Below are 22,491 nucleotides of genomic sequence, written 5' to 3'. Positions count from 1 at the left end.
GTCCCCGGCTTGGGGCTGGGGGAGCTCCTGCTCTGGAGCCGGAGGTGCAGAGATGGGCTATGAGGCATTTACTGCTGTGCAGATGGTTTTTGGGGAAAAAAAAAATTAAAAAATAGAGAATAAGAAACAAGAAAACCTAGTGGAAAGAAAGAGAGAGAAAGACAGGAAAGGAAGGAAGAAAGAAAGGAAGGAAGAAAAGAAAGAAAGGAAAAGAGAGTGAAAGAGAGAAGAGAGAAGAGAGAAGAGAAAAGAAAGAAAGAGCGAGAGAAAGAAAGACAGAAAGAAAAATAAAGAAAGGAAGGAAGGAAGAAAAGGAAGGAAGAAAAAAGAGAGAGAGAAAGAGAAAAGAAAGAAAGAGAGAAAAAGAAAGGAAGAGAAAAGAAAGAGAAGCCTGATACTGCCCTGAGCTGGAAGGGACAGACTTCACACTAACTCCAGGAGGGAAGAAGGACTCCCTTTCTGTGGCGTTTATTTGTTTATTTTGCTCCCCCAGGATCACCAGTTGCTCCCCAGATTTGGGCTGCCCCCGTTACCCTGCCCTGCCTGCGGCTGGGATGTGGGGGGATCCCCCAGGACTGACGGGGAGAGCTGGAAGCCGGCCCCAGCCCCTGGGGGACCCAAGGGACTGGCCAGGCTCCGCGGCTGGGCTGCCGGGATTTGGGGGGGACAAGCTGGGGGGGGTCACCAGGAGGTTTTACCAGACTGGTCCAGCTGGGCCCTGAGACCGCCGAGGGCTGGGACAGGACTAGGGCACGGCTGAGCCAAAAAGTGGCTTTCTGGGGAGGGCTGAGGTGCTGCCACGCAGCCGGGGCTCAGCACCCCTGGAGCAGCGGCTGCTCGTGGGTGCGGGTGAATGCGACTGTGGGTGCAAGAGTGAACGTGAGTGCGAGCGGGTGCCTGGGGTGCCCAGGATGATGCTCACACCTCTTCTCCTCTCCCTGCAAACCTGCCAGCTCCCCAGCGGAGCAACCCCAAATTTCCAAGTGCGCCGCGTGGCAGCACCTTGCCAGGTGGGTTGCTGTCCCACCCTGCTCCCCCGGGTCGGGGACAGGCAGGGGACACTCTCCTCACCCCACGGAGTCCACAGCAAAGACCTGCGTGTGCTAAGAGCCTCGGGGTTGTCCCAGGCCCGGCCGGGGGCACCCCGCATGCACAGCAGCCCCGCTGTCCATGCATACTAAGTAAAGCGAGGAATACATAGATTTTGCCTATCTGCCGATCAAACGCGGAGATCTGCTCTGGTAAATGATGCATTAGATGCGGTGGCTGTATTTGTTGTGTGAGTTTTGAAAGGGTTCCGATAATCTGGAAGCGAGAGATAAGGAACACCATTTATTCAGCAGCACTTTGGAACCAATTTTCAACCCTGTTCAACCCCATTCTCCAGCAGCCTCCAGGAGCCCAGGAGATAAGGATTGGGCTATTCATTATCTTCACAAGGAACAAAGATTAGCTAGCAGAGATGAAAAATTACCCCTGGATAGTAATAATAAGGAAGCGAACCTGGAGAGTTGCTGAGCCTATATTCTCCCTGCTGCTGGTGCTGCTTCTTCTCTTTTTTAAATTCTCTCCCTCTCTTTTTTGTTGAATCAATATTGAAAAGGTTGGTTCTTCTTTTTTTTCTTTTTTTTTTTAAGGGGGGGGGAAGCCTTCCCCACTGTCCATCATATTTTTCAATATGCAGAATATGGTTGTTACCGTGGAAGAGAGCAGAGCAGGGTCCCTTCTCCCTCCCAGACTTTCAGATGACATCTTTAGTACGAAAGCTAAACAGCAGCGGAAAACATCCTTCTCTTCCAGCGGGCATGAGGGGAATATCGCAACCCGCCGCTCTCCGGCCCCAAAAGCCTCTGGTGGCTCCTGGGGGGGGTGGCCCTGGCCCCGGGACAGCCCGGGACAGCCCGGGACAGCCCGGCCGCAGCGCGGCGAGCCTGGGGCGGGCAGCCCTGCGCTCCGCCGCTCTCAGCCCCCCCGAGCCCCCGGCCCGGACACCCCCGTCTGCCCCCGCTCGGGGTAAAATCTGCAGGCTTCAAACCCCGCTTTTCCCGTAGTTTTTCCGCCTGAGCGACGGTCCCTCGTTTTAGAGTCGTTCCGTGCCGGGGCGATCCCAGGGCGCGGCTGGCGACAGCGTCTCCCTCTTCCTGGGCACGGGGAAAAAAGAGGGGGAGATATATATATATGTATATATTTTAATACCGCATTCTTTTGTATTTTTTCCCCCCTGCATAAATCTGGCGGATGTATCTCCTCTCAGAGGATGAAGGGTAATACAGGAGGAGTAATTAAAACACTTACTTTGGAAATGGGCTGCGTGGGGCTGATAAGAATTATCTGCCGCATATCAAGGACCCTTTTCCCCCCGAACCATATCACAAAGACAGACAGAAAATGCCAGCAGAATAGGATTCCCCCCCCCCTTTCCCCTGCTCACATTTTTACCTCCATTATGATGATAATTCCTCTCCCGCGAAACTTTTCTCCTTCCCTTCCCGAACCGTATTTCGTTCCCCCGCTCCCGCAGGGCCCCCGCCGGCCGGTCCGGCCTTTGTCTCTCCGTTAATATGGTTTTCCCGCAGCCCCGGGCGGGGGTCTCGCCTGCCCCCCCCGGAGAATCGCCCCGCGCCCCGCGGCGCCTCGGCGCGGCCCCTGCGGCCCCCCGCGGCGCGGTCCCCCGCGGCCGGCCCCGGCGCCCGCCACCCCATCCAGGCACCGGGCGCTTGGGGCAGGGGTTCCCCCCAGCCCCGCACACACACACGCACCGGGAGGAAAATACCCAGCAGGTGAGGACTGCCAAGCCGGGGCTGGGGCGCGCAAACCTTTCCAAAAACATTCGTTCTGGCTGAATTTCCTAGTGGTCTACGAGAAATGTATTTTTCCGTTTCTTTCCTAGCTACAACGACCCGTCGCGTAATATCTGCTTGCGCCTCTTGCAGCTTCTCCACTGCCTCTCTTATGTGCAGGTGCATAGCCCGAAAGACTGAGTTTGGGAAGGGAGGAGGGGGGGAAAGAAACACGAGGTTATACAAAAGCCAGGCTGGCCAATGAAAAAAAAAATCCAAACCTCCCCAAAACCTTCCCTTCACTAGGGACTGGAAACAAAATTAATAGGAATAGGAATAATTTATACGAATAATTGATCCTGCAAAGCGGCTCCCCCCACCGCACCTTCCTTGGGATCCGGTGGAAGAAGCGAGCGGCTCGGGAGAGGCTGGGGCTGCGGCGCCCAGCGCGCCGGAGCCCGGTTTCCCAGCGCCTGGGATGCGAGCGTGTGTTGTTGGTATAATATCAATTCATTTAAAATATGAAAGTCAAGTCGCGTAGACTGTGACAGCAACCGTAACAAAAGGTGCAAGCGACAGACAATGTGATGTGCTTGTACAGATATTGTAATGATGCAAATGAAGTGGAGGGGACGAGCTGCCTTATTATGTACATAAATACACAGCGGCTCGCCGTGCCATCCTTGAACGCAGGAGCGAGAGAGAGGAGGGGAGGGAAAGAAGGGAGAGAGGAAGAGAGAGGGAGGGAGGGAGGAAGGGAAGGGGGGAAGGAGGGAAGGGAGAGGAAAAAAAAGGGCTCAGCTCGGGAAGCGCTGCCAGTTGGAAGCAGCGCGCACCCCGGGCAGCCCCTCCGCCGGGCTGCGCGCACCCACCGCCCGCCGCAGAGCCGCCGCTGCCGGCGCAGGCAGGCGGGGAGGGCTCCCTGCGGCCGGTGCCCCCTCCCCAGCCCGCGGAGCGGCCCCGCGGAAGCGGAGAACCGGCGCTTTCCCGGCACCGGGCGGAAAACTGAAAGAAAAACGAGGACGGGCCAAAGGCAAGGTAAGGGGATGCGGCCGCGGGGCTCTGCGCGGCCCCGGGGGCTGCCGAACCGGCCACCGCGGCTCCGCCGCCGCAGCGCACCGGGACGCGGGTCCCCGCTGTCGGAGCGCATCGCTCGGGGCAGTTTCCCCCCGGGGACAAACCTGGCGGGGTTTTGTAAAGAACGAAAAAATGGCCCCGGCACGCCCGGACCCCCCCCCCGCCCCGGGGCCGCCTCCTCCCGCCCGGCCGGGGCCGGGGCCGGGGCCGGGGCCGCCGGGCCGGGCTGAGCTCGCTGCAGCGCCCGGAGGCTCGGGGGCACGGCGGGGCTCGGCCGGCTCTGCCCGGCGGCTGGGGCTCCCCCGGTGCCCTCCCCGCACCGGCACCCTGCGGGGAGCGGGGCCGCCGGGCCGCGTTTGGGTTGGAGTTTTGGGGGTTTTTTTGTTTTTGTTTGGGTTTTTTTTCCCCCTTTCCCATTGTCAGCGGGGTCATTATTTACATCTCCATCTTGGAAAGTTGTATTTCACCCAGGGCAGCCACTTTCCAGGGACGGGGTGTGCGGAGCCCCGCTCCCCCTCCCCGCAGCCACATCCTATCTCCTCGCTCCCATTGTTGGCAGATTTGGGCATTAAAAAAAAAAAAAAAAAAAAAGATGCGAGGGTTTGTTCTGCCCCGGAGAGCCGCCGGGGCCCGGCCCCGCTCCCCCTGCACCTGCCTGCCGGGGAGCCTTCCCGTCCCAGTCCCGTGCAGCAGCTTTACGGGGCTTTGCATGATTTAAAATTACCCAGCCACATCGGGGACCCGGCCGCTCCTCTCTGCGGGCTCTTTCACCCCCCTCTCTTTTTTTTTTTTTTTTTTTTGTTGTTGTTGTATGTGCAAAGTTCCCCCTCTTTATCCTCCTTTTGCTTTGGGGTGCTGAGGCTGGAAGGCAAGGAAAAAAAAAAAAAAAATTAAATAGAAGCAACCGGGAGTGGAGCCCGCCTGGATTTGAGGCGATTTCAATAAGAAAAGCGATTTCACTAAGGGGGGGTGCGGGTTTCGGTCGCGGGGATTGTTCTCCCCCAGAGCACGGAGCATCTTTATTAAACGCAATGATTTATTTTTTTTCCTCGGAAGTCTAAACCCCGGCCTGCTTCGAGCCCGGCGGCTCGCAGGGGAAGGGCACGGCGGGCGGTGCCGGGGCCGGTGCCGGTGCCGGGCGTGAGGGGAGCCCCGCGCCCCGTTCCGCGCTCGGTTCCTCCCCAGCGAGGTTTTGCCTGCGGAGAAAGAAATCAAACCTGCGGGATCGGCCTTTTTCCTCCCTCCTGCAAGAGCTGCGCCGAAATAACCTTGCAAGAAAGAAAAAAAAAAAATTAAAGCCAGCTCCTGCGAACGAAATTTTTCCTGGCAGCGGCTGAAAAAAATATTTATACCTTTTTCTGCACAAAGCTGTGCGTGTGCAACCCCCTCCCCGCCCTCCCGCACGCGTTTTTCTTTGGGAACTTGCACAAAAGGCGTTTTTGTGGGCAGGCTGGGGCGACCTCAGGCTTTTCCTCCCCTTTTTTTGGAGCCGAGCGGGGCTGCGGGGGGCGGCGGGCACCGGGAACTGCGGGCGAAGCGCAGGTGAAGGCGGGTGCGGGAGCAGGCTGGGGCCGAGGGGTCCCACGGTGGGGGATGTACCCCGCAGAAATCGGCTGCAGGATGGAGGAGGCTCCTACAGTATTTAGAGAAAAAAAAAATTAAGTATTCCGTGATTTATTCTCCGAGCCGCCTCTCTTTTTTTCTTTTTTTTCTTTTTTTTTTTTTTTTTATTAAGGCAGCTTAAATAGGCTCTGGTGGTTAAGAGGTAACTGTGGCATTTTATAACCCTATTAGCAGCCATTAATACGGGCGAGTAACGCGAGGGGCGGGGGGGGCCGGGGGGAGATGAAAAGCAAAGCGGAGCCAAGACTGTCACCTTAAACTATATATATGTGTATATATATATATATATATAGCGGGAGGAAAACCCCGCGAAAAAAGGCAGAAAGCGAGAACTTCCCCTCCCCAAAAAAATCACACCCAAGGAAATAAACCCGAGGGGGGGGGGCTACGGGGCTCCTACCTGCGGGCGGGCGGGAGCCGCCGGCACCGGCTGCTCCCCGGCCTGGGGCGGGGGTCGGGGCGGGACCCCCCAGCCCGCCGCCGGCCCCCCCAGCCCCCGGCCCGCCCCGGGGCTCGCCCGTCTCTCCCCGGCTCCGCTCCTTCTTTTTCTTTCTTTTCCCGGAGTTTTTCCTGCCCTCCCGGTTTGCGGCCCGGGAGCGGGGCGGGGGAGATGCTGCACCCCCCCGGTCTCGATCCCCGGGGCTCCGTTCACCGGGAGGGAGCGTGGCCCCCGGGGGGGGGGGGGGGCGGAGGAGGCACCGGGGACCCCCGGGAAGGGGGGGGGTCTGGAGGAAAGTGGCCCCGGGGGCTGCGGGTCCCAGCCAGCCCAGCCCCGTTTTCAGGTACACTTTTTCCCAGGTCCAAGGAGGAAAAAAAATTTAAAAAAAGAGGAAAAAAACCCCAACAACAACAACCCACTCCGGGCGTGTAAATAAACGGTGCCACGGGGGGGGTGCGCGGCCGGGGCGTTGGCGTTCGCCTCTGCCCGGGCAGAGGTGTCAGCTCCAGCCCACCGCGCTCCTAACTGTTGCTAAAACATGCTGTCGTCTCCCCCCCCCCTTAACGATATGACATCACTTGTCAATCAAATCCAAAGAACCAGTTGGGCTTCCAGACCTGGGAAAGCTCCCTGGTTTAAAAAAAAAAAAAAAAAAGAAAAGAAAATAAATTGCAAGGAGAGTAACAAAATAAAGTTAATAAACCCGGAGCCCGTTATGTCGGGGGGGGGGGGGGGAAGAGGGGAGAAAAGAAGGGAGAAGAGAAGGCAAAAGGGGGGTGCAGGGAGCGGGGTTACCGGTCGCAGGCCGGCGGACCCCTCTCCCCAGAGGCTTGGCAGAGAATTGAGGGGAGAGCTGCTTAACCAGCCGTGTGAAGCGGGCTGCGGAGCGGAGCTAAGCTGCTCCTCCAGCAGCCAGCGCGGGGCTGCCGGTGCTCCCGACGGGTGAATTAATTCAATTAACCGCACACACACACATACACACACACACCCCCCACCCCACACCCACCCGTGCCGCCGGGGCATTTAGCGGCCGAGAGCGGAGCCGGCAGCCGGTTGGCCAAATGTAGGCGGCGGGGACGGGACACGGCGGGAATGAAATGAAATTAAATGAAATAAAGTAAAATAAAATGAAATGAAATAGAATAAAGTAAAAGAAAATTAAAGAAGATAAAGTAAAATAAAATGAAATGAAATAAAATAAAGTAAAATAGAGTAGGGTAAAATAGGGTAAATGGAATAAAATAGGGTAGACTAAATAGAGCAAAATAAAGTAGAGTAAGGTAGAGTAAAATAAAGTAGAGTAAAATAAAGTAAAACAAACTAAGGTAAAATAAAACAAAATAAAGTAAAATGAAAGAAAATAAAGTAAAATCCCGCCAGCCGGCCGGCTCGCACACCTCCCAGCCCCGCCGGGGAACAAACGCTCCCTCAGCAGACGCCGTTCAGCCCCGCCGAGGGGTCGCTTTGGCGGGGGCTGGGGGGGGCACAGCGCGGGGCTGGTGGCCGGGAGAGGCGCAGCCCGCCGGCGGGGAGGGGGCGGCCGGACCCCGGCCCGGGGGGGGGGAGGACGGGCGCCGAGGCGGGGGGGGGGGGTCCCGGCCCGAGGCAGCGCGGCCGGAGCCGCTGCCCGCTCGGCCCTTTTGTTTTTTTTCTGGGGCTGTCGGCCCCCGGGTAACCCGAGCCGGGGGCTTCAGGGAGCCCTGGCCGGGCAGCGCCGGGGTCTGCCTCGCCATAAATCAAGCCGCCTGATTAATCTTTACAATTTGTCTTTTAAAACAAACACCAACGAATTATCAGCTCGTTAACTGCGATTTTATCACCTGCCTAAAACAAACAGCCCACCCCACTGCCCCCCCCCCCCAAAAAAAAAAAAAAACCGCGGCCCCGTGCTGATGGCAGGCGGGCAGTAATTAAAGCATCCAGATTAATTAATACGGGCGTAGCGAGGCGCTGGGTTTCAGCGGGGCCCGGGGTGATGCCGGCTGACCGCCGCCCTGCCGCAGCGGGACGGACCCCCGGGCAGGGCTCGCCCCGGCTCCGGCAGCCTCCGGGCTGTGGGTAGAGCGAGGCGAGGAGAGACCTATCTGCTAACGCCCGCGTTTATTTTATACTCACCCTTCTTTAAAAAAAAAAAAAATCCGTTTTAGGGGATAGTGGGACGGTTTTGGTGCGCGTTTGTGGTGCACGCAGAAAGAAAATCGCTTCAGAGGGAGAAGCCGGATTTTGAGAAAGCTCGCTAGGTTCTCTCCCTGCCTTCTAACTTTCCTCTTTTTTTTTTTTTTTTTTTTTTTTGCTTTGTTTCCCTTTCCTCCCTGGCACCTCCGGCCTCAGGCGCCCGGGCAGGCAGCTCCGCAGCGCGGGGGGCACTTGCCCTCCCGAGCCCCGGCCCCTCTCCCACCGAGCCCGGCCCAGCGCCTGTCCCCGGCCTGCCCGGGCCAACCAAGCCGGCTCCGCCGCCCCTTCCCCGCCCGGCAGCCGCCGGCGGAGCAGCCGCCCGCCCCGCCGCTCGCCACCCCCCGGCGGCAGGAGGGGGCGAGGGGCGCCGCGGTCCCGGCGCCGCCGCGCAGCCCCGAGGGCAAGGGGCCGGGGGGGAGCGGGGCAACCCGGGCTTCGGGTGCAGGAGGCCGGCAGAGGAAAGGATGCGGGGAGGGAGGGGGGAGCAGTGCCGGCTCCCCCTGCCCCAGCCTCCGGCGGCCGCAGCCCGGCCCCCGCTTCCCCGGCCCGCCGGGCTGCGCTGGGGGTCCCCCGGGGGGACAACGGGTGGCGGTGGGGGAATAGTTAGGGAGGGAGCCCCGTGGCGCTCCGGCCAGACGGGCTCCGCAGCGAGGAAAGGGAGTTTTATTATTATTACCGTCATCATTATTATTATTATTGTTATTATTTAAAAAAAAAAAAAAGTTCATTTCCTGGCGAATTTGGCAGTGGCGGGTGACGTCAGAGCCCCGGCGTCGTAGTGACTGGGGCGGCCGGGCCGGGGGAGGCCGGCTCCGGCTCCCAGCCCCCAGCGCTGCCCGCCGGGGGGGCGGCCCTCGGGGCAGTGGCGGCGGCGGCGGCAGCAGCAGCAGCAGCAGCAGCAGCAGCAGCAGCAGAAGCAGCATCCCCGGGGCCGCCCCGCTCTCCCCGCCGGCATCCCCCCCCGCCGGGCCCCGGCACAGCCCGCACGGCACCGACCGGCTCCCGCGCCCCCTGCCCCGGCCGCGCCGTCGGGCTGGAGCCGCGGCCGCTGCCCGGCGGGCGGAGGGGCCGCTCTCCGCCACCCCCTGCCCCGGGGCTTCCTCGCCCTGCGTCCGGGCGGGAGGCTGAAGGGCTTGCGAGGAGCCTTTCCCTTTTTCCCCGAAAGCAGCGGCCGAGGAACGCGAGGGGAGCGCCTGGGACCCGGGACCTGCAGCAGCGCCCGGCCGCGCTCCGGGGGGTTGGTTGTCACTTTCCCGTTATTATTATTTGCCGCCCCAAAAGCGGCGGGGTTTATCCGCGCCTTCGGGGGCGGCAGGGTCCGACCCGCGCCCCGGCTGCTGCCGAGCTGCGCCGCCAGCTCCGCAGAAAACGCCTGTTGATTCGGGCTGCGCCTCTCTCTCCCCCCCGGCCCAGCGCGCACAAGTGAGGGCAAATATGAAAACTGTGGGGTTTTTGTTTTTTTTTTTAAAAAAGGGGAGAAGGGAAAAAAACGGGGTTGCGGCGCTGCAGCCCCACCGGGGAGGCTGTAGCCGGTCCCCAGGCGCCCTTCGCCCCCGGCCCGGCTCGTCTCCCCGGGCCTGGTCGTTTGCTGCCGCAGCCGCCGGCAAACCCCAGCCCGGGCCCGGTCCGGGTGCTGCAGGCCGGGGAGCCGGGCAAGACCCGGCCCTGCCCCGCAGCCTGCCCGGCGCGGCACGGAGGGCAGCGCCGGCCGCAGCAGCCCCGCTGCCCGGGCCCTCCTCGCCCCGCCGGTCCCCGGGGCCGGTGCGGAGCCTCGCATTGATTTGATTTCCCCCCCCCTAGTTATTTCAAACTAACGAGACGGGAACGACCACCCTGGGGTCTGTCCCGCTCCCGGCTGCGCGCTGCTGTGCTTGATTTAGGGGATTTGAGCGCATTTACCTCCCCGGTGCCGATTTCCACCCCCCCACCCCCCCCCCCAGCATCCCGGCGGTGCTGCCGGGAGCCGCGGCTCCGCCGCCGGGCAGCACCCGACAGAGCCGGCCCCACCGCCGAGCCCGTCCCGCACTCCGTCCTCGCTCGCTCGCCCGCCCCGACCCCCCCCCCCCCCGTATCCCCGCACACCCCGGCGGGACCCCCCTATTTTGCCCTTCCCCGCCCCGCAGGGGCGTGCAGCGCCCGGGCGGGGGAAGCCCCCACGGCGCTGCCGGGCGAGGATGCTGCGGGCGGGGGGAAGGGGGGCGGAGGAGGGGGTCTGCGCCGGGCTCCCCCCCCTCCGGGCCGGCTCCGTTCGGGGCCGGGGGTGCGGTTGGGGGCGGTGTGGGGCGGCGGGATTGGCTGGCCCGGCCGCCGGCCCTGCGCGCCCCGGCCCGTCTGCGGCGCCGCGGCCAGCTGGCGCCAGCGCTCATATAGGATGCGCGGGGATGGGACCGAGCCGGCCAGAGCAGCGGCTTTGCCATCTGAGTAACACCCTCCATCCAGCCTCCTCTCCTCCTCCCGCGCTCGCTCGGCTTTCCCCCCCCCTCCCCTCGCCTTTTTTTTTTTCCCCCCCCTCCTTTCTCCCCCTCTTTGCCGCACTCGCATCCTCCAAGCAGGCGTCCATCACCACCCACCCCGCGGAGGCACCCTGCCTCCCGCGCCGGGTAAGTGTGGGGTGCGGGGGGGGCCGCCGCGCCGCTGCCAGGGCGCGCTCGCTGCTTTCGCCGAACACCCTTCTCCCCCTCTTCTCCTTCTCCCCCCCCCTCCCTCCTTCTCCCCTCCTTTTTCTTTTGTGTCAGCCGGAGTTCTTGCTACAACTACGCTATACTGGATCCGCCGTTCTTCCTTTTTTTACCCCGCTTTTGAAGCCAGCTGGAAAAACTCCTGTTGACGTTTGTAGCGAGAGCGGGGCGGGGGGGGGGGGGGAAGGAAGCTTTTTACCTTTTTTTTTTTTTCTTTTTTGGTAAAGAGTTTGAAATGGGATCTCTGTTTATTTTGTGGGGCAATGAGCAGGAAGGGCGCAAGGCGAGGACTTTGGGGGAGAGGATCTTTTTGGAAGGGGGGAGGGGTTCCGCTTCCCCCTCCCCATCCATTTACCGCCGGGAAAAGAACCCGGCGGGCAGCGCACCCCGGGCTGCCGAGCCGCTGACCCGCCCGTCTCTCCCCACAGGTGCTGCCCCGGCGCTTCCCCGGACCTGCCCCCGCCACCCGCCTGCTGACAGAGGGACAGGCTGACTCCGGGGGTCCTCCCCCACCCTCCCGAGGCCGCACTCCAGGCACCCGGCGGTTTGCTTTTTAAGGAAAGCCACCCCATCTCCTCAGACCCAACAGCCCCCCCCGTCCCGTCCCGTCCCGAGCAGCAGCACCCCCCCCCCGCCACCGAGCGCCGCTCGCTCCTGGTCCGGGGGTGGGTGGGAGGGGAGGCCCGAGGCCATGGAGGTGGCCACGGACCAGCCTCGCTGGATGGCCCACCACGCCGTGCTCAACGGGCAGCACCCCGAGAGCCACCATCCCGGACTGGCTCACAACTACATGGAACCAGCGCAGCTCCTACCTCCGGACGAAGTCGACGTCTTCTTCAACCACCTGGACTCCCAGGGCAACCCCTACTACGCCAATTCCGCCCACGCCCGGGCCAGGGTCTCCTACAGCCAGGCACACGGTAAATCAGCACCCGCTGCCCCCCTTTGCACCCCCGGACCCTTCCCCGTCCGCCTCCGCCTCCGCTCCCCGGGCCCCTCCGTGCGGGAGTCCTGCGTGGCGGCGAGGAGTTTCGCTCGGGGGCCGCTGCCGTGTGTGGGAGCCGGGGGGAAAGGAGATCTAAGGAAAGAGGATCGAAAGGGAGGCACGGGTGGATTTTAACCCTAGAGATAACCGAGGACCGGCGGAGGGGAGGGAAAGAAAGGGGGGAGGTGAGAGAGGAAGGGGAAATAGTGTGCGCACAGGCGAAAACTTCTCAGACACGGCTACTTCCCGGATGCAAAATACAAACCGATTCAAGTCGGCGGTGGATTTTATTTGGGGGTGTTTTTAGGAGCCGAAGAGAGCGTGTTGCGGCAGCTCGGAAGACAGAGCAGAAAGGGGTTTGCTGCTTGTTCCCGGGGGGGGGGGGGGGGGGGAAGGAGGAAAGGGGGTGCCTCTCCCCCTGCCCTGGGCGGCCGGGTCCCCCTCCTGCCGCCCACCGCTCTTTCTCGCTGGGCTGGCCGTCCTCTCCCTCGGAGGGGAGAGGGCGAAGGGGCTGTTGCGCCAGCCTGGCTGCTCTTCTCCGGGTTGTGAAATCTCTCCCCATGCCCGGCTCCCCTCCGGCTGCCCGCAGGCTGGGGAGCTGCCCGGGCCGGGAGCTGGGGGACTTCCCAGAGCCGCTCCGGGCTGATCCCAAACCCTCTTGTGTTCCTACAGCCCGCCTGACCGGGAGTCAAATGTGCCGGCCTCATCTTATCCACAGCCCCGGGATCCCTTGGCTGGACAGCAGCAAGGCGGCACTGTCTGCCCATCACCACAACCCCTGGACCGTCAACCCCTTCACCAAGACACCCCTGCACCCCTCGGCGGCCGGAGCGCCCGGGGCCATCTCGGTGTACCCAGGCAGCAGCACGTCCAGCACCGCCTCCGTGTCTTCGCTCACCCCGGCCTCCCACTCCGGCTCCCACCTCTTCGGCTTCCCCCCGACCCCTCCCAAGGAGGTGTCCCCGGACCCCAACTCCACCAGCGCTGCCTCCCCTTCGTCCTCCGCTGGGGCCCGGCAGGAGGACAAAGACAGCATCAAGTACCAGGTCTCGCTGTCGGAGGGGATGAAGATGGAGAGCGCCAGCCCGCTCAGAAGCAGCCTCACCAGCATGGGGGCCCAGCCCTCCACCCACCACCCCATCCCCACCTACCCCTCCTACGTGCCGGCCGCCCACGACTACAGCAGCAGCCTCTTCCACCCCGGCGGCTTCCTGGGGGGCCCCGCGTCCAGCTTCACCCCCAAGCCGCGAAGCAAGGCCAGATCCTGCTCGGGTGAGTCTTGCAACCGTGCCCGGCACCGGCTGCGTCCCCGGGGCGAGGGCCGTGCTGCCGGGGGGTGCGGGCGGGTCGCGGTCTGGCTTCGCTGGCTGCGGGGGGGTGAGCTGCGAGGCTGGGTGCTTGTGGCGGCTGTCTTCGGGACAGAGGGGCCGGTGCCTGCGTGGTCCCGCTTTTCTGGGTCTTTAAAGTAGGAGACGGAGCTTGCACCGGGCTGCTGTGGGTGCCAGCACATCCACAGCGGGCCCTCAGTCGGGGCCGAGGGAGAGGGGGAGCGGTGCGGTGTGAGCTGCCAGTTCGAGTCGTACCAAGAGGGATTTATAGGAGAAAAAAAAAAAACAACCCATGCTTCCCTGGGAGAAAAGCTGGCCTCAGCCACCCGAGGGGCTCAGGCCCGACCCTGCTCCCCGAAGTCAGTAAAGCCTCCCCCGGAATCACTCGTGGGGACTTCCTAGCGATAGGTGTTTCTCCCTCCGTGATTTCCACGCTCCCCATCGTAGGAACCGAGGCCCCAGCGCAGGGTGAAAGCGAAACTCACCCGGCCGGGCCGCTCCGAATCGCAGCGGGCCCGATTTCCTTCACGTTGTACAGGAGCAAAAGTTCAAATATAGTTTACATACCAGTGCGAAAGGCTAAGGTGTCCAGTCATGGCTAACTCACTCCAGCCTAACTTTAACTAGAAAATACTCCTTCCCCCCCCCCCCCCCAACCCTCCGTGAACCAGACATCTCTGCTCCCAAGCGACTGACTGCAGACCTTTCCCCTCTTCACAACCCTTCCTTGCGTTCCTTCCTAAAAGCGCAGTCCTAAATCAGCAAATTAGGTGATGGACGAAGTTTTGATCCCGCTTTGAAATCACAGTAGTCCCAACTAGACAGACGAATGAAGACAATTTGTGTAATTCTACTGACCTGCCTGCTTTAACAGCCTCAGGCGTGGAAATACGGTATATTGGGACTGAATTTAGATAGCCCTTTAAAAATAAATGGCTATATATGCTTTTGTGTGTGTATTCTTATGTATCATTGCACATCTATGCTTATGAATACGCCACGTGCATTTATTCTTAAAGTAGACAATAATTTAGAAATGTGATCCCTTATGAGTTTTGCAACAAAAAATATCGGCTATTTTACAAGCTCATCGGCTTTTGTTTCAAATGGCTCCTCTGAGGGGAAAAACACACTCTCCCTCTGCCATTATTTAAATGCAGTTGCTACTATCTATATGTATTTTTAGTAGGGCAGAGAGCAGTAAGTAAAGGCCATTAGCAGCCCGAGCCTCCCGAGTTTGGAGACAGATTCAAGACCCGGTTCTGTGAAGATGAAGGGATCTCGAGTAGCTTTTTAATTTTTGTCCTGTAGTTGCCGATCATTTTATTAGATGGGGGAAGCGAGGAGCTGCTTTTGTTTTGTTTTATGGGTTTGGTTTTGGTTTTTTTTTTTTTTCTGTAAGGGAGCCCCCTGCGCAAGGAACTGGGGAAAGTTCGTGACCACTTAGTGTTTTTGTAGGAAAACTAAGACTCACGACACGACGACTCCTGCAGCTTCCTGCCCTAGGAGGGACAAAAGCTACAAATGCAGAGCCGCAGAGCTCCCCTCATTTTTCACTGTAGACTGTGTTGTTTAAAAGCCACCCACTCCCTAGATTAAAGGAGACACAAGCCCCGCTGAACTCGACATGGCCTGCTTCAGTTATTAGCAAAAAGAATTTCCTCTGCAGTTAAATACTGTAGGATTTGCATAAACTATATTAAGAGAGATTTCTATATTAAGCAGACCTGCCCTCGAACCGTCAGAGGCAAATGAACTTTTAGCAGAGAGCTTTCCGAGGCAGAAACGGATATCTAGGAGTTACATGCTGGGTTTTAATAGAGCCGTTCTACAATGCTGTGTTTCCCACGTTGTGCTCCAAAAGCTAATAATGAAGCAGTAATAAGGTAAACTGCTCCCTACCAAATCTAAACTGTATTGTTGGAACATCACGGAAATGGAAAAGAACCGAAAGCCTGTTTTTTTACAGTGATTTCCAGAGTGCTTGCTGAAACTGAACTTTCTCAAAGATCAGGGTTAACAGCGTTTTTCTGCCTTTAGAACAAAAATTGTAACCGAGCCTTTGGCATTCTATATCCATTCCCAAGCTGCTCGGCTTCACTTTCTCATCCCGTAGCATTTGCAACAAAAAAGAAAGCACAGACTGGGAGGTCTTTTTGCTTGGATTTAGTTCTAGAAAACCTCTTCCTTTGACTCTCTTTCACATGTTGTGTGTTTGCAGGTGTGCGTGTTTGTGTAGACGTGTACGTGTGTGTTTGTGGCAGGAGAAGATGGGATCTAACCATCGGAGTGCAATAGATACGGGAGGGGAGCGGTGCCCAGCGCAGATTAAGGGAGTTCTCGTTACTGAAACGCTAACTTCCATCTGACACAATAAGAGTGTCACTCTTTCTCACCTTGCAGAGAGAGCTGCCTATTTCTGATCATGACATAAAATACTGGCTGGAGTCTGGGCGTTCTCGACACGCTGGGCTCCTTGCTGCATGTGCTGTAGATGTCACTGCTGTCTGATTATGCTTGAATTAACACACTGTTTTGACTTCTGGAAAATGCCTAAAGGACAATGCAAAAAGCTTTTGTGAATTTGTTTTTAAAGAAAGAAATCCGGTTTCTTCGTGTTTCCATTTAGAAGGCAGAGAGTGTGTGAACTGTGGAGCAACTGCCACCCCTCTCTGGAGAAGAGACGGCACCGGGCATTACCTGTGTAACGCCTGCGGGCTCTACCACAAAATGAATGGTCAAAACCGACCTCTCATTAAACCTAAACGAAGGCTGGTAGGTGTCTCTGTTTCTCCTGGCTTTGGGGATAAATTAGGAAAAGGGACCACACGCAGGCACAAGTCAAACGTGTCTCATCTCTGCTCAGCCCCTGTGCGGAGCCGAGCTGTACTGTACGGGGGGGTCAGTCACTTCGAGGTCACTGCCGTGCCTGGGGGCAGATCTCCCCCCTGCCACCCCCAGCCCCGGCATCCCTGGCACAGACCACCGCGCCGCCACAGCCCGCCTCTGTCCCGAGCCCCCCTGCTGCCCACAATACACGTGGGATATCGTGTATCCGTCTCCCCGTTTCTCCTCGGATGACGGCTTTTAATAACCCCTCATTTATTTGGCCTCTTGGGACGTTTTGGGGCGCATACTGGGAGCGAAAGGGTTATGAGCGTGAATGCCCTCCACCGTGTACTAAAAAAAAGTTCCAGCTCCAAAAAGCAAAACAAATCAGATGAGTCAAAGCTACTGCTCCCTACTTAATAATTATTTGTATAAAAGCCATGAAGTAATTTTCACTCTTATATTCTCTGGCAATATTAATATTGGTTCCCTCCCCAGACAATCCCCTACTGTTTAAAAAAAAATCCTATTATTTTTCCATGGAGTCACCTATACTTTGTATTTTCATTTGAGTGATTTAAAAAAAATGTCCTTTCTAAGCTCCTGGTAGTAGTTTCCTATCCGGATATCTGTACGTTAAAGATAAGGAAACTTTGTGTATCTGTTTCCTGACTCTAAAAGCTTTAGAGAGTTTCTATAGGCAAGCCTTGCCAGTCATGCTTGCTGTTTTGAAATTTCTAATACACTCTACTCCACAAATAATGCGTAAAATGCTAAGAATAATAAATATATTTTTTGGAGCTTTGTGATTTATGGTGCCTAAGTCTCTTGGCTATTCGTGGGCACGTTTCAATGAGGTTTGGAGAGCAGAAAATTGGCATTACTGCTCTAACACTGGGACGGGATAGAGAAGATTTCTGTCCTGAGTCTGAATTTCAACTATGCAAGCTTCTTAATGACTTGCCTTCTAAAGTGACTGACATATAGAAAAATGTTAAGACAACAGTGTAACATTATCGTCTCTCAGGCTCAAGTGCTTCCAAGTCTGAATGGGACAGGCCATAGAGTTAAGCAGCATAGTTGAGTATCAGTAAGCCATCTCAAATATGCAAACCTAGGTCTCCACCTTCCAGCGTGTTGGGAGACTGTTACACTTAGCTCACTGCGAGGGATTTGGGGGGCACTGGAGAGGTTTTCTTTTAGTTTAGTTGTTTTAATGTTTTGTTTTGTTTTAATTGATTTACAGCTTTGTTTATTGCCCCTTTTTCCACTGTAGTTTGCTTGTTTGCGGGGGAGAGGAGATGGCCATCTTTGGGAATTTTTTCATCTGACATGCAATAGCAAAGTGATCATCTTAATAATGTCAGTGTTGGAAGTCTGGCATTAATTGTGTTTGGGTTGCATGAGTGTACTTGCAGTAGGGGGTACCCCCTCTTTCTGCCTTTGGCCTGTTCTCACAGGCGAGTAAGGGACTGAAATATATGAGTCTCCCAGGGCCTGAGCCTTGCCTTAAGCTGCTGAGCCGTCCATCAGCTTTGGGAAAGTTACAGAGGGCCATGGCGTAAATCAGGAGCAAGTGAGAACAGAACCCGGTGCTCCTCTTTTGCCAGCCGGGTCGGTCTGGGGGAGCAGCACCAGCTCCCCAGCGGAGCCGGCAGCCAGGGAAGCGCACAAAGTTCTCGGCCGGGAAACCCACCGCTCCGTGACTCTGCTCACGGAGATGCCCTGCACGTTAAGGTGGGCTTCGCTGCTGCTTGGCCCTACGGCTCTCGGTGGCTAAGTGCAAAAAATATCCAGGGAGGAAGGCCCCGCAGAAATGACTGCGATTGATATGCGCTAGAAATTAAGCTCTGCTAATGAAGAAAAGAAAATACCGAGTCCTCAGCATTAATCCAGTTGCACAAAATGGACTGTATTTTGACCGCTTCCAGCGGCAAGGCTGAAGCTTTCTAATACAAAATTATTTTCCAAAATACGGGGTGCAATAGTCCCTCCATAACACTTTAGACGATGGCATGCTCGCACAAAGAGCGTATTATTGTGGGGTCTGCTAGACAAGGGCCCATCCAGAAATGACTGGCTGCCTGCTGTTCTACTTTTCCTGTTCTTGTTTTGGGAGGTGGGTGAATGTTTGGGCATTTTTCTTTTCCCCCCACCTTGGTTTCAGCAGAACAATAGTTTTAGAAAGGGTGGTGCATTTTGGGGGGATTTCTTTTTTGCCTTTTTTTTTCTTTCTTTTTAAGACAGTGTTTGAGGGCTTGTCAGCCAAGGAACTGAGTAGGGACAGAGGCGGCAGACGGGTCAGCGGAATCATTGCTGCAAGGCATGAAATTTGGTTTGCTAAATATTTAAAGAAAGTTGGAGCCGGTTTTGTTTTCTCCCTTTCACTTGTAAATGGAAACTGAATTTTCAGTGATGGCTCTGATAAATACTGCACCCAGTTAAGTAATGCGGTTGGTTTTCTTTTGTGTCCCATCTTTAAAGGGCCAGAGTAGGGGTAAAAATCACATTCTTTAAGATCATTCCCTCTTTTCAAATCCAGTCCCAACATTGGCACAAACTAAATCGGGCATTTAAAAAAAAATAAAAAAAAAAAAAAGGGCAAATGCATTTTCATGACGCATTCTAGAATCCTGCAAAGGGAAAACCTGAACAAATCAGATGTCATTTTTCCCTGTAAAATTTTTGTTTGTGGAGTTAGAGATGCATTGTTTCTCTCTACATCCCCTGCACACACAGTGCCACGGGGCTTGAAGCTGCAGTCCGCATAGGCGAATACTTGAATTTAAACAAAAACCTAACGGCCACAAAACATAAAACCGACAGGAGCTTTCCTTCAGCCCTGATGCTCTGTAAAATCTTAGTACCTAGTTCTACCCAACCTAAATATTGAGTCCAACTTGACCTTTCTCATGATCTCCCTCCTCCTGCCGATACGTTTTTAATTTTCTTTTTCTTTTGGTTAGTCAGCGGCTAGGAGAGCAGGGACTTGTTGTGCCAACTGTCAGACAACCACCACGACCTTATGGCGACGTAATGCAAACGGGGACCCAGTTTGTAATGCCTGCGGACTCTACTATAAATTGCACAATGTGAGTATTTACTCATCTCATGTGTCGCTGCTTGCCTAGCTGGGATTGATGTCTTAACTGCATGGTGTACACTAGGCTTTTATTGGTTTCAGGGGTTTGGTTGTTTTATTCCTTCCCCCATCTCTAAGGTTCCCCTGGGAAGTGACAGCCATTCTTTGGCGGCATAGTGATGCTAAGTTCAGTGACATTACAATGTATTAGCTTGGCTTCGAACGCTTGGGCAAATCAGGCAAAACAGAGCTACCGCACTTAGTTTTAACTAAGTGTGTTTTGTGTGCTGTTTCCCTCCAGAAAGACAGAGGCCAGTTGGAATGGGCTCTGTGCAAAAACTAATCCCGATGAGGCATTTTCGCTTTGATTTTGTTTGAAGATAATTATATCTAAGCCTTTGTTTTATGATTTTTTTTTTAAAGAAATTAATCCTAAGCAGGAATCACATGACATGTTGGAACATTATTTAAACTGTAAGTAACACAGGCTACTGGTACAAGATTGCTCATGTCTTAGGACTGAATTTGGGGCAATGTGTGCCTCCTAGTTTGATCTCTTCTATTAGGAAATGAATGAGGACTGAGGGTAAGCCTACGGGAAAGAGAGTCATCAGCTGCCAAATTCAGTTCAATTTGTTTTTCATGTCTAGGGGTTTTTTGTGTGTGTGGTTTTATTAAACAAATCAATATAAACAAGTTCTGCAGAGAGAAACACCATTTTTTTTGGCCAGAAAAAGGTCTCCATCCAGGAAAAACACATGGGGGCTGTCCAAATATTTTCATTTTTGCACAATAAGGTCATTTTGTCTGCATGAGCCTGATTTTCTCATTTCTTGCAGGTGAACAGGCCTCTGACCATGAAAAAGGAAGGAATTCAGACCAGGAATAGGAAAATGTCCAACAAATCAAAGAAAAGCAAGAAAGGCTCTGAGTGTTTTGAGGAACTGTCCAAGTGCATGCAGGAGAAATCGTCTCCTTTCAGCGCTGCTGCCCTTGCTAGTCACATGGCGCCCATGGGGCATTTGCCACCTTTCAGCCACTCTGGACACATCCTACCAACACCTACCCCCATCCACCCATCTTCCAGCATCTCATTTGGACATCCGCACCCATCCAGCATGGTTACAGCCATGGGATAAAACCTGATGACCAAGAGACCCACCCAGAGATTAAGAACATGGGGCTTTGCCTAAGACGACACCAAGTAAGAAAATGTTCTGCCAAGAGAAGAATGTAGGGATGGCAAAAGGGGATCTTTGCTCCCATGCGGTTTAACTCTTAATGCTGGGCTAAAACCTTGCAAATGATGGGTCTTCTGCAGAAACGTGTAGTGGTGCCTGTAATGCACTTTGCCCCCTCAGGTATAAGGAAAAAGAACTCACCTGTTCGATGCTTAATGGTCCAGCAGGAAGCAAAAGTTGGCAGAAGCTGAAGGAAAAGGCTTGGAACTGGCTTTCCTTTCTCTCTTTGTTATTACTGTGAATATTGTAAAGAGATATAAGCAGCCTCCCAGGATGGAATCGGCTCACTGGAAGCCAGACATGCTGGATTTCTATCGTGGACTTTGTTTGGGATGGGGGAAAAAGAAAAAAAAAAATTAAAAAAAGGACATCTTTATAAAAACGTAATTTTTAAAATGAAATCAGACACAAAGTCATATTTATTTTGCTCTTGTTTTCCACAAAAGCCTCAACCCCTCTGATTGCATGTTTTTGTGCTGTTGTTTGCAATGGCTACCCTGTTTGCAACGGCCTTCAAAACAAGGGGGAGAGGGGGGAACATATTCAGCAGCCCCCTCGGATTAGCTCCGTCTATCTTCCACACCAAAATATCTACGAGGAAGGGGGAAAAGACTGGGGGGGGGGGGACGACAAAGCAAAAATGTAGCTGTAATATGGGATTTTAATGTGCCCAAGATGGTGATTATTTTGGTGATAATTTCTTCATTCTTTTCCCTAACAGGAAAGATTTTTAAAAAAAAAAACCAGCCCCCCTCCCAACTACCCTACTGTTCCTCAAAACAGACAGCTAGATCGGACAAACTGTTGGGAAAAAACTCTCGGGGAAGGCAATCCTGCACTAGCGAGGGGTGAGATACAGGCGTTTAGCAAACTGTGTCACAGCTAACTTCTAGCACAGCAAAAACCATCACAGGGCGTAAAAACATCCAACGCGCAGACTTTAGAGGTTGAAGCATTTTGTTCTGTTGTGTTGGCAGCTGTCGCTTAAAAATGCAGATTAGCTGCTTGGGTAAACTTACACGGCAGTGTGGCCACCACGTCCACACGCAGCCAGCCAGCGCGTGTGCTGTCTCAGGCATCCAGGTCCCGGTGGACTTCACAGGGAGGAAGGGCAGAAATGAGGTTGAGATCACTGGAGAGGGGAAAGAGAGAGACAATCAGTTTGAGCTTCACACATCCGTCAAATCCCAGACACAGCGACAGCTAATGAAACGAGGGAAAGCATCGTTCTAAGGGGAACGTCCGTTTTCCGTAGCGTATTTTATATGAAAAAAGAAAAAAAAAAACAAAAAGAAAAAAAGAAAAAATTTAAATCTCCCATTATTAAACCATATTGTACGTAAATGACCGAAAACAAAGCTATTGCCAATGTGAAGTGTATTCTATTGATTGTTATGATCTGATGCCTCTCGTGAACACAAGCTCCAGTATAACATACAATGTACATATTTAGCTATACTTCTGATGAAAATGCCCCAATGAACAGAGGGGTTTGATAATGTAAACCATGTAAGCTTAACTCTGTGACAAGCTTTTTATTTTTTTTTTATTTTATTTTTAACTTTTTTGTTGTTGGGGTTTTTCTTTTTCTTTTTTTTTTTTGGATCAAGCCAGTTGTATCTTTACTGCAAAAGTCCTGCTTTAAAGAAAAAACCACAACGAAACAAATAAAAATGGATGTACGTTAATTTTTTTTCTAAACGTGTAATTCAAATATTTGATAATGAATTAAGAACCAAGCAGCCATGAAAAATCCTGCTTTCCTCCTTTTTCTGGTCTGTGTAGGCATATAGGTGCACTTTGTAAAGAAGTGGAAATAAACGGGAAACTAAATTGGTTGGGAGAAATCGTAAGAATTTTTAATCTACTGAGGTAAAAAATTGGGTCCTTTTTACTTTTTACCTTTTACAATGGTACACTTGTACATTATTTGTACCCAACTCAAATTTCTGTAGGATTTGGGCGGGGGGGCAGGGAAGGGATGTGGGTGGAAGACAGGGATTACTGATACAGTTGACAAAGTGCAATATATTGTCAGTCACTGCAGCATAGACAACGGCAGTCGAGATTTAAATTATTTTGTACTTGTATCAGCATAAAAAAATTCTGCAGTATTTTCTGTTTTTATTTTAATTTTTTTATTTTGCTTATTTTTGGATTAGTGAACTAAGTTATTGTTAATTATGTACAACATGTTTATATATTGTCTGTAAAAAGTGTATGCTTTCCTCATATTCCTTCAAGGTGAATATTG

The 22,491-nt window shown here is 54.6% G+C and overlaps 1 protein-coding gene and 1 long non-coding RNA gene across 5 annotated transcripts; one reads left to right on the top strand and one right to left on the bottom strand.

Moving 5' to 3' along the window:
* Positions 1-316: 316 nt before the first annotated feature.
* Positions 317-11,685, bottom strand: LOC142415375 (uncharacterized). Its single transcript, XR_012777407.1, has 4 exons — positions 11,585-11,685; positions 5,075-5,125; positions 4,582-4,718; positions 317-2,141 (listed from the first exon to the last, which is right to left on the bottom strand). It is a non-coding gene; the product is annotated as an uncharacterized LOC142415375 (long non-coding RNA).
* On the top strand, positions 10,468-21,999 carry GATA2 (GATA binding protein 2). 4 transcript variants are annotated; one of them, XM_075513608.1, is made up of 6 exons: positions 10,468-10,694; positions 11,201-11,692; positions 12,430-13,029; positions 15,682-15,860; positions 18,881-19,006; positions 19,836-21,999. In XM_075513608.1, the coding sequence occupies exons 2-6, from the start codon at positions 11,464-11,466 to the stop codon at positions 20,133-20,135; spliced, it is 1,434 nt and encodes a 477-aa protein (XP_075369723.1). In that variant the 5' UTR covers positions 10,468-10,694; positions 11,201-11,463; the 3' UTR covers positions 20,136-21,999. The 4 variants fall into 4 exon arrangements, with proteins under 4 accessions (XP_075369723.1, XP_075369726.1, XP_075369725.1 ...); XM_075513611.1 differs by having other exon boundaries at positions 10,470-10,694; positions 15,715-15,860; XM_075513610.1 differs by lacking the exon at positions 10,468-10,694 and adding an exon at positions 10,736-10,922.
* The last annotated feature ends 492 nt before the right edge of the window (positions 22,000-22,491 follow it).

This window comes from Mycteria americana, chromosome 11 (genome assembly GCF_035582795.1).
Source record: "Mycteria americana isolate JAX WOST 10 ecotype Jacksonville Zoo and Gardens chromosome 11, USCA_MyAme_1.0, whole genome shotgun sequence".
In the NCBI taxonomy this organism is placed as follows: Eukaryota; Metazoa; Chordata; class Aves; order Ciconiiformes; family Ciconiidae; genus Mycteria; species Mycteria americana.
Note: the sequence above shows the minus strand (reverse complement) of the source record. Positions and strands in the feature narration are given on the sequence as shown.

Coding starts and splice junctions, on each gene's coding strand:
- GATA2 (XM_075513608.1), top strand. CDS start 11,464: ATGGAGGTGGCCACGGACCAGCCTCGCTGGATGGCCCACCACGCCGTG. Junction 11,693..12,429: donor CTCCTACAGCCAGGCACACG/GTAAATCAGCAC, acceptor GTGTTCCTACAG/CCCGCCTGACCGGGAGTCAA. Junction 15,861..18,880: donor TTAAACCTAAACGAAGGCTG/GTAGGTGTCTCT, acceptor TCTTTTGGTTAG/TCAGCGGCTAGGAGAGCAGG.